We start from the raw sequence: 17,449 nt of genomic DNA on the forward strand, positions 1-17,449 counted from the left end.
ATTCTCATCAGAGCTGAGATAAATAAACCATCTCTGTCTCCACTCATTGCCCTCAATTCTAAACAATGGCTCAGCTATGCAAAAGGTAAATCAACAATTCATGAGTCTGCAGTCCACCTTGTTAAACACAGTGTGAATTAATGGCTGCGTGGATCAGCAGACTGAGAACACAAACACATCCTTTAACCCTGGAGCCCCGTGATGAGCTGTCGCATGACAGCCGACAGTGTTTATCGCTTCTGTGTCAAGATCCATTCACGTTTACATGTGTAAACCATATGGGTCAGCTACTAAATGCAATGACCAAGACATGTGCAGCCACATAAAACATGGGAGACTCAGGGTTGAAATGAAGATCTGTTTTGTTTTTGATTTTTTTTTTAAACTTTTGAAAGTACGTTTTCCATTTGGTGTGATTGGTGAGCATTCCTTTCAGGAGGATGTGTGTGACAACTGAAACCTCATCAATGGGCTAATGGTGCAGCTCACCTAACGGTGCTGTGGCCCACACACACTCACGCTCACACACTCACTTGTTCCTCAACCCTTGGTAAAAAATCATTGATCTGGCTCATTAAATACAACCCTTCTTTATTATCCAAGGTGATTAAAGAAAGGCTTTTTCATCAGATGCGCTTTGTGTTTTATGAGGTGTCATCATATAGCTCTTTACAAGGGAGCAATGCTATTTTTTTTCCGTTTTATAATGTAGGACACACACAGTTTTTCTTATTCGTGTAAAGAAGATGAGACCTCAGTTAAAGGACTTTGAAACCTTGATCAAATCAGTTTCAATACTTACCCAGCAATGACGGCCCTGATGGCATAACCATCTTCTACTGGAAGTGATGCTGACACACACACGCACACACACGTATCTTTGTGAGGACACTCATTGGCATTATGCATTCCCTAGTCCCTTACCCTAACCTTAACCATCTCAACTAAACACCTAATCCTAGTCCTAAACCTAACCCTAACCCTGACCATAACGTAATTGTAACCTTTACCCTAAAGCCGAGTTTTAACCCTCAATAACTCAGACTTGTAAAGAAGTGACGACTGGCCAAAATGTCTTCACTTTACACAAATGTCCTCAATCTGATGGTGTAAAACTTAAACTGGTCCTCGAAAAGATAGCTGTACAAGCACACACACACACACACACACACAAACACACTCTCTTCTGAGCAGGATAATGGTTTAATCTGACGTGAGCTCATCACCGCCCTCTACTGGGGGTGGAGGGGTTACAACATAAACACAGCCAATAAATCCCCCCCACCCACCGCACCTCAGACACACACACACACACACCCACACACACACACACACACACACACACACAGGAACACAATCAGAATTCATACTGGAAGACAGAAGTCTTAAAAATAAGAAAGGAGATATAAAAATCCAATTTTAAACTGTGTTTTTCGTTGAAGAACGTGCAGTAACACTATAATTTTAACTTTCTTCTCTTTTTTTTTACTGGGTGGGTATAACAATGTTAGTTATAAATATGTTAGCATTAGCTGCATCTAATTAACTTATGACTAGATGTTGTTACGGTCAATTGATGGTGTCATGTGAAAAACAAAACAAAAAACAATACAAAAATGCGCCCGTGACTGTTTATTATTATAGCAGCTAATGCGGTAAATAAGAAAGAGTGGATAATAGGCGTCTCTTGAAGTGTGACATCCATGTTAGTGTGACCTGTCTGAGCTGTCAGGATTGTTTTTATAGCAGTATTTGGATTAAAGAGTGGGGACGGGGAGGGAGGGGAAGCGGAGGGAGGGGATGGGGGGGTGGGGGCGCTCATGCCAGCCCGCACATGCGCACTCGGTGGGAAACGCGATTGAAAACGGGCAGCTATGCCGCGCGCTGCAGAAAACGGGCTGGACTCGTCCGCTTGGAACAACGGTCTCTGTACCGGAGGACTGACCCGGGGACTGCGGGACCGGGAGGCTGCTGCTGCTGCTCCTGCTGCTGTCAGGCGTTAACAACGATTCTTTCCCCGGGGATAACCACCTCCACCTCCTCCTCCTTCTCCTCCATACCCTCCTCCTCCTCCTTCTCCTCCTGAAGCCGCGGCGCTCGACGACTCGGCTCCTGCTCCCATTTCCCCCCCCCTTGCTCCTCTCCTCTGCCACTAGAGAGACTTCCGAGGCATCAGCAATGTTGCTGCTAAGCGCGTAGGATTTATTTATTCCCGTTGTCCGCTCGTTTTTGCGTCGACTGTAAATAACACTGAGCTCAGACAGACAGCCACTCCAGCGGGGTTCACTATGGTTTTACTGGCGCTCCGCACCAGGAGATGTCTTAATAGCTGCTGTATGGGGACGTTATGCTTGCAGTTGTTGCTGTGGATTTTATGCGCCGTGAACGGAGAGGAGCAGCCGTTCAGTGTAGAGGTAAGACACGGACCCTTATTTTATTATATCAGATATAAATATTAAACTCTATTTATCAGAGCCTGAACCCATGGGGATAAAGTATCAGATACTCCATGTTCCTCCTGTGGTGATTTAACAACAATAACAACAACAGGGTCTTTGTGAGATGCCCAGCTGGGTTGTAGTTTTTTTTTTCTCCCCCCAGCACTTCTTTCAAGGGAATTGGCATCATAAACAGAACAGAAATGTGTGAATTGTGGCGTAACACGTTCTCGTTTACATTCTCAAACAGTTCCATCTGGTATGTAAACTCGGTTTAACTCTCAGAACAAGTGTCCCGACAAGAAAGCGATAATTCCCACTTTTGTTGTCGTCATGTGAACACATCCTGCGATTTAAAACAACGAACTCCTGCAAGTCTAAAATGTTCAGGGTAGATGTGGGATTTATGGGAAGATGTAAAGACAGGGCGCGATAACGACCCCATCAGAGCGTTCAGATACTATCACTTGTCACTGTAACAAAAGCAGCCCGATGCTGTGAGGATTAACTCTGCAGAAAGAGATCTCATGGGGTCACAGGCAACAATGTGAGCAGCCAGAGGAGATTTGAGCGGAGGAGGTGTCTTTACAAAAGGGGCTCTTATTCAGATCGGACTTAACTTAATGGGTTGTTAAAAAAAAGTCCACAGGCTACAAGTGTTATTCTTTTGGTTCATCTCGATTCTGCACGAGCTTCTTCCTCGCTTTGGATTCAAAACTGTGTTTTTATTGATGTGTCTGGTTCACATCTGCCTCTAAATGTTACACTGTAACCCCCCCACCCCTCCCCCTGACCGTGTCTCACACTCGGCTACACGTGCAGAATCATCCTGGCTTGTGTACCGATGGTCATTCATGTCCCACTTCCACATATCCTCATGATTTGCAGGCTTGGCGCGCCGCGCCGTTCCCTTTGGAAAGAAAGGCAGCAGATTTAATCCAGATGCTGCATGTTATTCGGTTAAAAATGCCCAAGCTCATGTGACAGAAGAAGGACACAAGTTAGAGAGACGTAAAGACCCCCCTTTTCCCCCTGTGCCCGCCTGACATCCCTTCTTTGTTCTTCTGCTGCAAGACACATTGCACGATGTAATTAAAAGCCTGATATTAGCATCAACATCGCCGTCATACTTCAGTATTCCCTTCTCCCACGTCGTCCGCCTACGTTTGAACGTTACTATCCACCCCTGACCTTTTGCATCCCTCATTTCTTTGTGTCATTGTATTAGATATGTAGCCACGAAACTCTTGACTCTTACTGTAGAAGCCTCGTTGCTAGTACCAGTAAGTCTGCGTGTGGAATCAACAACGACTTACAACCAATAACGTTAAATATGCAAAACGTGAGGAAAAGAAACGCAAGAACATCAACATTTCGACATGTGTTCCGAGCATCAGTAGATGAGATGTTGCGCGTCGGCCGCCTCCTGTCATGTGAAGATACTGCTGAGCTCACAGTTGTCGGCGCATCATCCCGCCTGGAGAACGTGGCGCTGAATAAATGAGGCTACAGTAGTTTCATATCTGTGAGCGATGTGGCTTCAGCTCCCGGACGTGACGGGCGCGTGCGTGCGCGCGCGCTTTGAGAGCTTCCACATGTCGCCCTCCTTTTGTTTGAGGAAGAGGGGGCTTTTTTCTGCGTAACGCGAGACTCTCGGTGGCCCCCACATTTAACGGTCCTGATCGTGGTGAAGCGTGGAGGCTTTTAACTAGCATTCGCACCCCGTTAAACCCCGGCTGCTGAGGGGCTCTTGAGCAAACTGAAGCTTTAATGTGGCTTTTTTAACTGGCCATTTGAGCCGAGGTTGAGACGTTAACAGGGGAAAAAAAGAAAGTGCACAGTTTAATTTGGGATTTTATGCCACTCTTAACCTCATGGGTTAAGGTTAAGGGGAAGTGTCTTGGTATGTACTTTAAGAACTGCTAAATTTTGAGTCATTTTTACACCAGTTTTGTGTTTTCATCAAAAAACGGTGAATTAAAGTGAGGGGCTCAGTCAGAGATGGAGCTAAGAAATGGTGAACAACTGTTACTGTAATCACTCCAAGGCAGAAAAACACAGATGATTGGGTAGATGGTTCATACAAGGCAGAAGTAAGGTGAATTTTGGACCAATCGGTAACATGTGTTTGGAGGTGTACGCCAGGCTACAGCCTACGGTATTGAGTCAGTCAACCAGGTCATGATACATTTAAATTAAAACTAAAACTAAGGCAGCTGAGCTGGTTTGACTTTTCCTAAGGGCCTTTCCACCAACTGAACTGAAGAAGCCACTTGGGCGAGTGGATAAACATCGCAGAGAAAATTCAAACAAGCTCCTCAGTCTGGAACTGTGTTGTACTTATTGCGTAGATCTGACCAAGGCTCAAATCTGTCATTACACTGCAATGACTGTCTTTCTTTTCTACTGTTATGTCTGCAGTCTTACGAAGAGATTCTGTTTTGTGGAAGCTGCGGACTCGACTGGTTTCACTGGAGCCACTCGCTGCACTTGTTATGGCTGTGTGTGTGTGTGTGTGCGTCTCCACACCCACACCACAGCTCACACAGGGCAATAATGAAGACAGAGATGAGTGCTTCTGTTAAATAGCAGGTGTGGTTTGAGGTGGAGGTTGCTGGTCAGACTGCAGCCCTTTTAGAAAACTTTTGAATGGCAGCTTCAGCGTCGACTTCCCTGATTTGACTTCACGGCTGAACTAACTTTAATCCCAGCGTTTCCCTTTTCCCCTACTTCGGGTTCTATTTTTACAGAAAGCGCCGCCTGTCACTCGGGAGATAAAACGGTAATTAATACGAACTTGTTACACCTCACTTCAACACTATAGATCTGCCCTGCTGTGCTCACCGCGGAAATTTTTTCCCGAAAGCTCCTCGGCTTTTGTTTATCCGAGCGTCTTCCCCGAAGAAGTCATTTTCTCTGCAAATTAGACAATGTCATTAACAATGGCGCGGCCCGTGAGTTAATTTTATTTATCTCCCCGTGAGTGTTATTTTTTCCCATTTTTAAATCCACATTGATTTTATGGGGGAAAAAGGCAAATGATTTTGTGCGACAGCCCTTTTTAGGCGGGCGTCCCCGCTCGTGCTGGAGGTGGGGCCGCGCGAGCAGCCGAGCCGTCTTGAGTTATTTTGGTCATTAGCTTTTATGTAACTCGGAGTAATTAAAAGAGGGATGATGGAGGCTTAATCTCTTTTTTTTTTTCCCCGCCGACATTTTCAGACAGTTCGGTGGATATGTCACTTAATGTTGCGTAAGAGGTTTTGCCACCCGCTGCCACGAGCGCGCAGGCGTCCTGAACTGTGTGCGGCCGCGCTCTCATTTCGTTTAAAGGCTTAAATGTCACGGCGCGACGTTGATATTAAGAGATTTCAAAAGGACTGGGGCACCTGGAACTGTCACCTTTCGCATTGGGTTGATTTTCGGTTTAAACACCGAATACGTCTCTTTTTTTTATATATATATCGTTATCCCATTGTCTCAAAGCTGCGTCTATGGCTCTTTGTTCTCCTTTCTGTGGGGATTTGTGATATTTAGTTTTCTCTCTGCGGCAGCTTTCTCTGGGATCACAACAACAACAACAACAACAATGTGAAAGCCCCAAAGCCTCAAGAGCACAGCGCTGCCTTGGTTCCCCTCGCGGAGAGGCATCAGGTGCGGCGCTGCGCTCTGAGTCACATTAAGTGCTTGAATCATGCCACTGTGCTCGCCAGAGACGAAGGGAAGTTGCTTTGTCGGAGATAATCTGCCGTGCAGCGCGGGGGGAGATTGAGAGCTGCGCTCCCCGTCTCTCCACGCGCGTCCCGTCTCAGACGGATGGATGAATTAATAAAAGGGAAGTTTAGCTTGACGCCGCTGATTGTCGGCTGCAATCATTAACTCCGCCGAGGGTTTTATCTGCTCCCTCTGTTTGTCGGCGAGGTATCGGGAAAGTCTGGGAGCAGGTTTCCATGAAATGCGCTGGACGGACCTTATTCACACAACAGTTCAATGGACGTTGGACCTCGACTCAAACTTGTTGACTTTTAGGCGTTGACACAGACACAGAGAGAGACCTCTGAATACTGAACACTGAAGTCCTGTTAAATGTAAAGATAATGAGATGTTGATTTCAGTAAACGTCTTATTTGGTTAATGAGGAAACAAATACATCTGCCCTGTAATTTCAGTGCGGGGATGGATATGATTGGTTGATGCAAGAATGGTCTTTGGACAGAGCTCGGTTGGCTGTTTCCCCTGTTTTTAGTCAGTTTATGCTAAGCTAACTGTCTCCTGATCATCTTTAATGGAGAGATTTTGGCGTAACATGAAATAACTTCATGTGAATTATCCCTTTATTACCACTGAGCAGTTTCCACATAAAAAAGACAGTTTACAAGAGTTTGCAATAACAGATTAAAGCCGTACAACATTGCATCGTGTGTCATCGTTTCACGTTTATTGATATAAGGACATTATCCTCATTAATCTTAGTTACTGTACATGCTTTGTGTGGCTGATGGAGCTGTTCTCAGCCCTCGTGCTAACGCCTCAACTCATCGCTGTCCACTGCCCAGTGCTGCTGCTGCTGCTGTTGCCATGTGAGGAGTGGCAGAGCCACCACCACCTCAGCTCATGTTACCAGTTGGCATGCTCAGCCCCCTGAGTGGCATCTCAATAATGGAAAGCAACTGGCGCGAATGTGTATGTGTGTGTCAGTTCAGTTTTCTGTGTGTAAACATTTGCGGGTTCTCTCACTTCCGCGGATTATTTTCTTCTCGCTTTCCAGTGCTCGCGTGTGTTCCTGCTTCCGCCCGCTCTCAGCGCCGCCTGCAGGCCCACGGGTCGCCGGGGCCAAAGGGGAGACTTTTCATTTAGGCTCGAGCGTAACAGCTCGCAATTGAAAAATCTTATTTGCTGTTTTTGGTGATAAGCGCACACTGGCATGGAGGGTTTTTTTTTTTTGTGCTGCATTTCCCAGAAATTGCTTGGCAGTCGGGCTGTGTACTCAGTACTTTGGTGTGTTTTCCCTTGTATTTCTGATAATGAAAGTTTGAAAGTTTCTTTACTTCCCTGCGCCGTGGTGGTTATCGGCGCTGATATTAGCTACTTACTTTAAACAATTCGCTAAAATGGCTTCAAATAGCCTCGACCTGAAAATGCATCATCCCCTCTGCAGCAGAGGATTTTATTTTTCCCAGAGGACCAAACGTAACAAATGAAATATACCTTCTGTCCATCGATGAGTGGACATATTGGACTTTTACATGCGTTAAGAAGCGACCGGTTCCTCCTTTATTTCCTTTACGCTGTTGTCTTAGGAACAAGTCGGATTAAATCGTTGTTTCCCTGCAGCCACACTTCCCTCCTACATACAGTACACTTTGTATGTATGAGCTCACCTCCCGTGTCTGAGTGCACGCAGGCGTATTTATGAGTACAGTTATATTGGTGTGTTTCGGCCTCATTTCTCACTGAGCAATCATATGGATCGCCAGCGCGCAAACACACACACACACAAACACACACACACTCGCAGCGTTCTTGACGTCATTTGGCTCCGGCAGGACAGCAGCTTTCTGAGCCGCCGGGGTGTCTGTGTCAGTCTGTTCGCCCGATTGTCGAGAAATACAACAACACCTGCACGGATCTAAATGATTCATAGTCCCACACCTGACTTTCCTCCGCCAACCACTTGTTATTGTTGCAGAGTTTTCTTTAAACAAAAAAAAAATAAAAGAAAATCCTCCTCTCTGCGCGTCAGCTGACAGTCGACTCCTTTCTAGGACGTGTCTTTGGTCACAGCTTACTGAGCTGTTAAATCTTTAATGTGACTGACAACGGCAGCATTAGATGTTGCCGGTGGGGCATCACGGGTAGGGCTGTCAATTAAGCTTTTGACAGAGACACTCAGGGACAAGCGTGCGCGTCTCTGCGCCGCGCGGTTTTTTGTGAGTCATGACAACTGTGGCAATCTGTTTCCATGTGCGGTAACATAATCACATTGCAGCATGTCTGAGTAAGCGATGATAGCTCTTCGTCCCTAAATGAACGTAAGCTGGAACTTGCATATCAAACAGCCTTATGGAGGTGTTTTTTTAAATTTTTTTGTCTTCTAAGAACGATCTGATGCGTGGGCGTCTCTTTTTGTCGCATTCCAATACTTTGATAAACTCATCTCAGATGATCACGCGCTCACAAGCGCCTGGTCTGATCAGTATGTGTGATGTAACCCTGACATTTTGGGGTGACATTTTTATGGCATTTGGTCTGATGGGACCGCTCAGACGGCGGCATGCATAAAACAAAGTGTGCACGTGTGTCGACGCCAGGGACTAAATACTGTATGCGGACGTGGCCCTGTCACGTCGCCTCCTCTTAATTTAAATTTTACAGCGTGGATTCAAGTGGAGCAGTTTGGATCATGCGTGTGTGTGTGTGTGTGTGTGGGTTTGTGGTTTCTGGTGTGGGCAGAAAGGGCTGTGGTTGCCTTGACGACCCTGGCACACTCGCCACTGGTTTCGATGTGTGTGTGTGTGTGTGTGTGTGTGAGCGATGAATAATTCAGGTTGGGGTCAGAGGCGGCAGGCTTTCCCAGGAGGCCGGAATCATGTTCCCACTTTTCACCTGTGCCGAGAGCCCTGGTCACTCCCTGCTGCTCCGTCCTAACTGTGTCGCTGGACGGACTGATCCGTCTTCTCCATCACCACCTGCCACGTCCTCTTACGCAATCAGTCCAGATTAATGCAGGGCTGCTTGGACATTTAATGTGATATATCTGCTTTGCTAACGAAGACGGGCGCGCGTCCTGGTTATACTTAGAAACGTCGGTGCGGCCTCTCTCGAATTTCCTGGCAGATGTCACAGCTGGATTCGCCCGCTTAAGTGATTTCTCCTTTAGCCGTAGTTTAAAGTCAGACGTAATTGGCAGACCTTTTATTTGTGGTATAAAAATCACTTGGGGCAAGGTCTTCCACTGCTGATTTGCCTTCCTAGCGGGGAGCTAATTGTGTTCTGTCAGGAACTTCGGGTGTAAATCATTCACTGATGAGATGAGCGGAGCAAAACCGAGAAGGACGTTAAGTAACCTGTCGACTGACGAGACACTGGCCTAGAGCAGAAGAACTTGTTGGCATTTTGCAGCCTTCAGACGGCGTTTTTGTGCCGTCGACACCGCACCTGAGCGTGGCACTGCTAACAGTTGACGTTTGTGGTGCATTTTGGTCAAAATATCAAGTAGCATTCTCCTTTTTAACAGATGAGTCTCCTTAGTCTTAGACAAGACTTGACACGTTTTCTCTCCAAGTATAAGGAAGCTTTATTTTGATAAGTGTCACATTTCTAACTGTGCTGATGCATATTGAATATACACAGCATTCTGTATATACACCGATCGGGTCTAGTATTGTGTAAGTCTCCTTTATGCCTCCAAAACAATCGTGATCATCAGAGAACGGACATGGGCCTTCTGAGTCTGTCCTGTGGTGTCTGGAAACAGAATGTTGTTAGTGGGGGTCTTTGGGTCCTTGGATCATCCCACGTCCCACTTGATCAGTTTGGGATCTAGTGAATTTGGAGGCCAGTGTTTTTTATGGTTTTTGAGTTGTTCCTCAACGGGTTTTTGTATGTGTGTCTGCATCCTGTCTGGGGGTGGCTGCTGCCATTAAGGAGTGTCATTACCTCGGGGTAATGGTGCCCGGTCTGGTCTAGGTGGGTGGCACATGTCTAAGTGACATCCATCACAGCAGAACACTGGATTATCGCAAAACAATGTCAGTGTTATTTACTTCGCAAGCCAGTGGTTTTAACGTCGTGGTTGATTGGTGTATTTATTTGTGACACACACAAACAGTTTGTGTATTCCGCCTCAGTAGCACTGTTAACATATGAGGCACAGCTGATCTGCTCTGTCTATAAACCTTTCCCCGAGAAGCTCGGGCTTGTAAACACACTTGACTCTCTGGCTGCCTTCATTTAAGGTCTGTTACAAACCTGTTGTAATTACGAGCATAATTCAGAGACTCGCACACAGCCTGAGACTTATTACATCTCACAGAGACTTGGAGGTGTGCGACTTGAAAAAAAAAAAAAAAAAAAAAAAAAAATAGAAGGTGACATCACATCTCAAGTCTTTTTGTGGCTCCTCATAAAACTTTCAACTGCTTTAAAGTCACTTTAATGTCAAAGGGACTTCGCCTCCACGACTCGCCATGAACAATTAATGCACACGCGACCTGCGACGCGCCGCCCCTGCAACCCGAGCTCCTCTCAGCCGATCGCTCGCAAACATCAGCCAGCGCTGCCGCCGCGCGCTCCCCGCGCGTTGCCATGCTGACCGGGGCTCGCCGAGCTTCGTCTCATCCATAATTCCGTCCTCTTACAAGTTGGCCTTTTGATGCCACCCATCGACTAATTAGCCCGCCTTCTGCCCACCAGGTAGTGGGCCCGAGCCAGGTGTTTGAGAGGTGGTCTGAGGACACGAGCTCCGCGAGTTCGCCTCAGTTCAGCGGCTGCGGGTGTGACATCTGGATGAGGACAAGGCCCCTGCCTCACTCCAGCATTCTACCTTTTCTTTTTTTATCAGGTAACTAAGTGTACCTGAGGTGACTTTGCTAATGGGAATTCAAGTTTTAGTCTCTCTGTTTGAGACCGTTCTCTGCCTGAAAGGTCTTAAGGAGCTGCATAAGAGGCTTAGAGAAACAGGAAATTGTATTTTTCTCTAGATAAGGATGTGTAAATGATCTGAAGAGTCCTTTTAGGGTAGCTATGAGGGACACAATTTTAGAGCAGGAACTGTAATGCAGCAAAGGTGAAAACGAAATGCACTCCGCGTGAAGTGGTGTACGTGGAGGCGAGGCGAGCCCAGGTTCTCCTTGCATCTGAAGCATGAGAATAATCTACTTCAAAGTGAAGTGAAATCAAGTGTGGAGAACCCAAAAATAGACGCTCGTACTTTTCAGAGATTTTCAGCCCTCATCAGGGCATAGCTGGTGGACTCCTTATCTTTCCACTTCAACAGTGCCTTGATTTCTGGAGAAGTTTAACCTCATTATAGAACCCACCGCTTTCTGCTTCCAGGAAGTGCTCACCATTTCCAACAACGTTTTCATTACCTCACACATGAGAGACCAACGCTTGCTCTGTGACACATTAAAGCTCGGCTGATTTAAAGCAGTTGAACCATGGTGTGGGTTAGATTTAGAGTTGGGGCTGAACACGTAAATAAAGCAAACTGACACGCCAGGATTATTTCCAGTTAGTTTGCGGTGAGGATGAAAACCACACGCTGTCTCGAAAATTGCTGTGTGAGAGAATATAAAAGCTTATCTGTTCTCGACAACAGAATGAATGTAGTTACAGTCCTCGACGCGTTTGGCATTTGGAATCAAATGATTCATTGTTTTCCTGAGAGTAAGACCAGAATATGGATTCCATTGGTTTTTGTGCATTAAACATGAGGCTAAATCTTGTGGGGTGCTTTGCTTTGCATGAAGGCTAGAAGTATGGGCGACTGTGCTGTAGATGCATCAGTAAAGGTACATCATGTCCTGTTATTCAAGACAAGCTACGTTGATCTTCTCAACAATTTTTTAAGGATGTGTATTTGTCAGGATAAGGAATTATACCCAATTCACATATGCGGTTATTTAGCGTTTTTGATTATTTTCATTTCAGTAAGTGTTACTCGACATTTATTTACTCTTTAGTTTGCAAAACTCGACTGTGTCAGAACTAAAATATACCAGCATATAATTTTCCGCTTTGATCCAGAGAACTGAACTACAGAGTGAACATGCTGTGAATATCTCCTTATTAAGAATTCATTATCTTTTCCACCCCCTGCTTTCTCCTCATTCTGCGATGATGTGACGGTTTGTCCAGAACAGTTTTTTTTTTCTTTTTTTTTTGTCTTCCTGCTTGTGTTTTCCCTGAGCCTCCGGAGGCTGCAGTACCCCGGTGACTACACGAAGTGCGCTCACCGCTCTGTTATTACGCCAACATGGGGTCCAAATTGCAGCTCTGTCGAGCGGCACCGGCCGTGCGTACGAGCGCCCTCGTTATCCATTTGCAGAGCGAGGACAGGGAGGAATTTTTGTCTTATTGAATAAAGGACGCTGTCAAGCTGGAGCCCCCCGCTCTCAGGAATCCATACATCGGCGGAACACCGGGAACCATAGATCATGAAGCAAAACAGTGAATCAATGAGAAAGAGAGGTGCGCCGCGGAGAGGGGAGATAAAGAAAGAAAACAAAAGGAGATGAGGACCGTTGGGACTGATGCAGAAAAACTTTAGGATCTGCTGTTTTTATTCAAATTAGTCGCATAAGTCACAGAGTGAAAAAAAGTTGAAAGTTGTAGTCGTCTCACATGAACCGGGGACGTTTCAGGTTGTCTGTTTCACGGATGAACGAAGGCAAAATGCGATGAGTAGCGCAGTTAAGAGTTTGGAAAGTGCCTTGAAGTTCTTTTAGACACGTAGCCATGAAGCTGAAGTATTAAAGACGCTCGAACACAGAGATGACTTACTACAATCTGCACTAATGGGGTGAAGTTGTATTCGCTTCCTGCCTCCTCAGCGGGCCTTTGTCAGAAGTGTTGTTAACATCATGTGGGCAGATGAAAGATACAATTAGACATTTAAACAGCCAACAGCCATACTTTATTCAGAATTACAAATACGAGCCGGCTACGGCTTTAGCTGCAGTTCGCTCGAAGGGCTGAAGGCTGACAAATAATACCTGGCTTCAGACGAGTTGGGGAAATATTATAAATCTATTAGGAGAACTATTCCAGTCACTCCTTTCTCATCGGAGTGACTGGACCCAGGACCTGCTGCTCGTCTCCTAAAAGGCCGGGGACCACGTGACGCGAATCCAGGAACTGACTCTTTAAATGCATCGTCTGTGTCTCTGAACTGTCTGGCAGTGTGCTGTAATTCTATATTCATCTCCGCTTGAACCAATCTTCGTATCAGTGGCCTCATTTTCATTATTCTGCAAAAAACGTCGCCGTGGAAGAGTCGCGGTGACCGGCGACGGCCGCGTCTCCCGCCAGCGGAGAAAGTTATATCGAAATTACCGTCCGCCCCGCTCGGCTCTATTCATCCTTTGTGCCGTCTGGCTGTTTCCCCCGTGGTGCTGTATATAAAGAAGCAGCATGACGGCTACACTCTCCACTTCCTGCCCCCGTCTCTCTGTCTTCGTTCACATGTGGGACACTGAAAACCCCATCACAGACATCCTCCAATATCCTGTCGACGTCTGAGCGGCGGAAACAACAACAGTCTGGGCTTTCTGTTCGCCCGTTACCTATAGCACACCTCCGTGTCTGATAATGGCCGCGTCGTCTGGAAGTGCTCAACCAACACGTCTTTTCATTTACATAATAGTCTGACAGCTTTGTGTCTGTAAACATTGGCGCATTCATATGCGGCCGTAGTTGCAATGCTGCAGCGCAAAAAAAAGAAAAAGTTTCCTCAAATACGCAGTGCCACGTCGGAACTGTATCTCAGTCTTTTCCCCTCCCTCGCTCCCCAAAAAGCACCAGGAAATTCACCAGGCCAGTGGTTGGAGGACGGAGCCGAAGTATGGTTACAATAAAAAAAAAAAAAAAAAAAAAAACTCGGATGTCAGAAGAGAGGAGATGAGAGGGAGGAACAGACATGATTACAGGACCTGAAAAAGGAAAGTAGACATTAGGAGGAGAAAGAGAGTGACATGACGGAGAAATGATGTGGAGAAAAAGAAAAATGTGAAGCTTCGCAGGAGGAAAACGTCTTGCTGCGCTTTGTGACACCAGCTGGAGAACATTAGCATGGATATATGTAATGTTTACTGAGATTCAACCAAATTTACAATCATGAAGCTGAACATTTGGAAGTTCAAAAAGTTTGCTGTTAGATTTCGTTTCGTTATGTACACATCAGTATTAATACAACGTGTCCTAATAGAGAAACAATTATCTGTGACTATAACAAAGTCGAATTGTTTGGGTAAGACGGAAGAAAGACACAAATAAGTCCACTGTAGAACTGTGTCCTTCGTTGGACCATAACTTCCTCACATAAACGACTTCCCTTTTAGTACCACTTTCTTTTACCGTCCCTCTTTGGATAGGCTGAGGCAACCATTACTACTTGTTAAGCTTTAGAAAAACATTATGGCTTGAGGTTTAAAAAGACACTTTCACAACCTTAAACACATGTTACAAGACAAACTATACGAGGAGATCCTGCACCACCGTTGGTTTCAAGTTCAACCCCATCCGGGAGATTTACGTGCACTTGTTTGCACAATGGTACAGTGACAGATTTCGACCACTACTGTTGTTTTTCTGTTGAGGTTGGCCGTTATTAATAACCCTGTTTTAACTGGACAGAGATCAGGAACTCGACTCGATTCTTGTCAGGGTATTATGAGGGGGCAATAAATCATAAGAGCATTTTAAACCCAAATTATTGTTTATACTTTCACAACCTCACATTAAGTTTCAGAAAGGCTTTTACGTCACACGCTGTGGCTTTCCCTAACCAGATTAATAATTCATGTCAGATTAAAATAGAACACGCTGCTTGTTTCGGAGAGAGATTTGTTGATGTGCTTGCTTGTGTTTGTTTGGCTCCAGCGCCGTCTCGTGAGACTTCGCCGTGTACTGTCATGTGTCATTTCATGGTTGAGCTCTCTGACGGCGACAGTGACACAGATTGTTCGGAAGTCTTTCATGAATGTGTTTCTGCAGCTTCGTCCGAGCTCGCGCATATTTGCTGCACCACCTCTGCAGCTGAACGAAAATTCCCACCCATGAACCCGCTCTACACGAAGAGTGTAAAGAACCTGACACGCGTTGAAATGTTATCACCCGCTCTCTAGGTGCGAGGGGAGGAGGGGTAGAGGATGAAGAGGCGGTCGGAAATAAAAGAGAAGAGGGCGTAAAAGGTTAGCAAAAAAAATGTAAGGAGGAGGGGCCTCTCTGGAGTTAAGAAATATGAATGACAAGATGAGCCAAACATTTTGACATCTGACACACTGATAAGTTGGGGATAAGTCATTAGAGCAGAGTGTGTCAGAGTTTTGTTAATGTGCCCATCACAGCACCCAAAAACTACAGAGGCAATTTTAAGTTATCATCTCAATGTTTAACTTGTGTATCATCCCCCTTGTCTTGTGTCATTCACATGTGAAGCTGTGTAGTGTATCAATAATAAGATTCGATATCACCCTACATTACTGAAACAAACACTAATTTGGGGCTCAGTAAAGGTAAAGTTAAGTCAGAGTTATGAGATACTAATAGAAATCTGTTAGTTGTGTTGGGTTGCCACTATATCCACTTTATTATCCAAGTCTTTACGGGGAACTACAACATCCAGAAATGGAGTGTTGTTGTTTCAGAGAGTCTTAAATATTTTAAATATGGATTTTCCTGATTTTTCAGTGGATAGTTCTGTATTTTGGTATATAAACTTGTTTATTTTCTTGTGGAGAATTAGACAAGAAGATCGATATCATACACCGCAAGGTTTCAGCTAGCAGCCTGTTAGCATAGATTAGCATAAAGCCTGAAAGCAGCGTCGGCAAACCTGACTCTATCTGAAAGGAACAAAATGTTTCTTTTTTGTTGGTTTTGCAGACTAAATAAAGCAGAAACAACACATTTAGTGATATTTAGAGATGGTGGAAGATTTTGTTAACATTAGACATTAGAGACTTGCCGCCTATTTCCTCATTGTCCTAATCGTATGCTAAGCTATGCTAATCATCTCTCACCCGCCACTATACTTATTCTTTAAAGTATGTTATTGCATTTATAGATTATCAAGCATCTCCCAGTGATAGTTATAAATATCTGCAAATTGTTTTTCAAAAGATTTAAGGGTTTCGTGTAAGTTTTTATGAGATGTGACCTGAGCTGTCAAAATTCACAGTTGCACTCTACTCACTAGCGCTGTCTTGCGTCTGACCGCGTGCCAGTGCAGATACTGTACATACACAGCGTTCAGGCATCTGAACATCCCTCTGATATGTAAATGTTTCTCTTTTACCTTCCCCTTCCCCAATTTCTCGACTACCAGAAGCAAAAGAAACAAAGGGAGCCACCTTTTACAGCTGTGGCAGACATATAATTTGTCTCGCTTGTGCCACCGTTTAAATATATACAAACAGCCCATACAATGAGTTTCTTAAAGAGCTCATTGTTCCTTTTTAGCATGGAGACTGACACGAGATTCACTCACTGCAACAGAAGCCGTAGCATTTATTCCATTGTTGAGTAATGTTTGCCTTTTTATCGCGTTCTCCTTGCTTGCTCCCACACCGCGCTTCCCTCCCTTGTTTAGTGAATTTCATTCTCAGTGTGTATGCTATCCTGAGCAGCAGGCCTCCATGATGACTGAGGCAGCCCGACAACATTGTGTACGAGAATAGCGCTCAGGTTTCACGGCGCACCGCTTCTGAATGAGGAATAAGGCAAATACTCAGCCTGGCACTCCAGAGTTCATTGGGTCCGTGAGATTCTAGGCCAGTGTTGTGTTGTTTCGGTTTCACTGCGCTTCAAGAAGAAGAAAATACTGAACTCCCCTTTTATTGGGTGGCTGGCTTTGTTGTGCAAAATGCAGCGGTTTGTGAATGTATTTACCATTTTTATGCTGAAGCCTGAGAGAATACAGAGAGGCTGGAACTATCCAAATCCCTAAAGCCTCTTCTGTGGGAAAGCTCAAATGATCCCCCCTCTCCTGCCTGGTCCAAAAGATCTGAGCTGTGATTCCCTCTGCCAGGATTTTATAGATACTGAAAGCTCCATTACACAAAAGCCTTTTTTCCTGACAAGCAGGATGATATGATAACAGGTGACATTTTGCACTTTAAACTGGCATTGAGATCTTTTCTGTTTCTACTGACGCCCTTTCACGTACATCACTGAATCTGTTACATGCCGATCTTTGATCTCTCCGCATACAAAGCTGTATCCTGACAGTAAATCAGTACGTTTACATGCACATGAAAAGAATGAATTATTGCCTTAATCTGACTTCAATT

The 17,449-nt window shown here is 45.2% G+C and overlaps 1 protein-coding gene across 3 annotated transcripts in view; it reads left to right on the forward strand.

Annotated features, from left to right (window-relative positions):
• The first annotated feature begins 1,850 nt into the window (after window positions 1-1,850).
• LOC124995706 (matrix metalloproteinase-16-like) overlaps window positions 1,851-17,449 on the forward strand; it is a 72,026-nt gene continuing 56,427 nt past the window's right edge. For all 3 annotated transcript variants that reach the window (XM_047568320.1, XM_047568321.1, XM_047568322.1), the window contains exon 1: window positions 1,851-2,414. In XM_047568320.1, the coding sequence (XP_047424276.1) occupies window positions 2,289-2,414 (126 nt within the window). In that variant the 5' untranslated portion in view covers window positions 1,851-2,288. The remainder of the gene's footprint in view (window positions 2,415-17,449) is intronic.

The sequence above is a fragment of the Mugil cephalus genome, chromosome 18 (assembly GCF_022458985.1).
Source record: "Mugil cephalus isolate CIBA_MC_2020 chromosome 18, CIBA_Mcephalus_1.1, whole genome shotgun sequence".
NCBI lineage: Eukaryota > Metazoa > Chordata > Actinopteri > Mugiliformes > Mugilidae > Mugil > Mugil cephalus.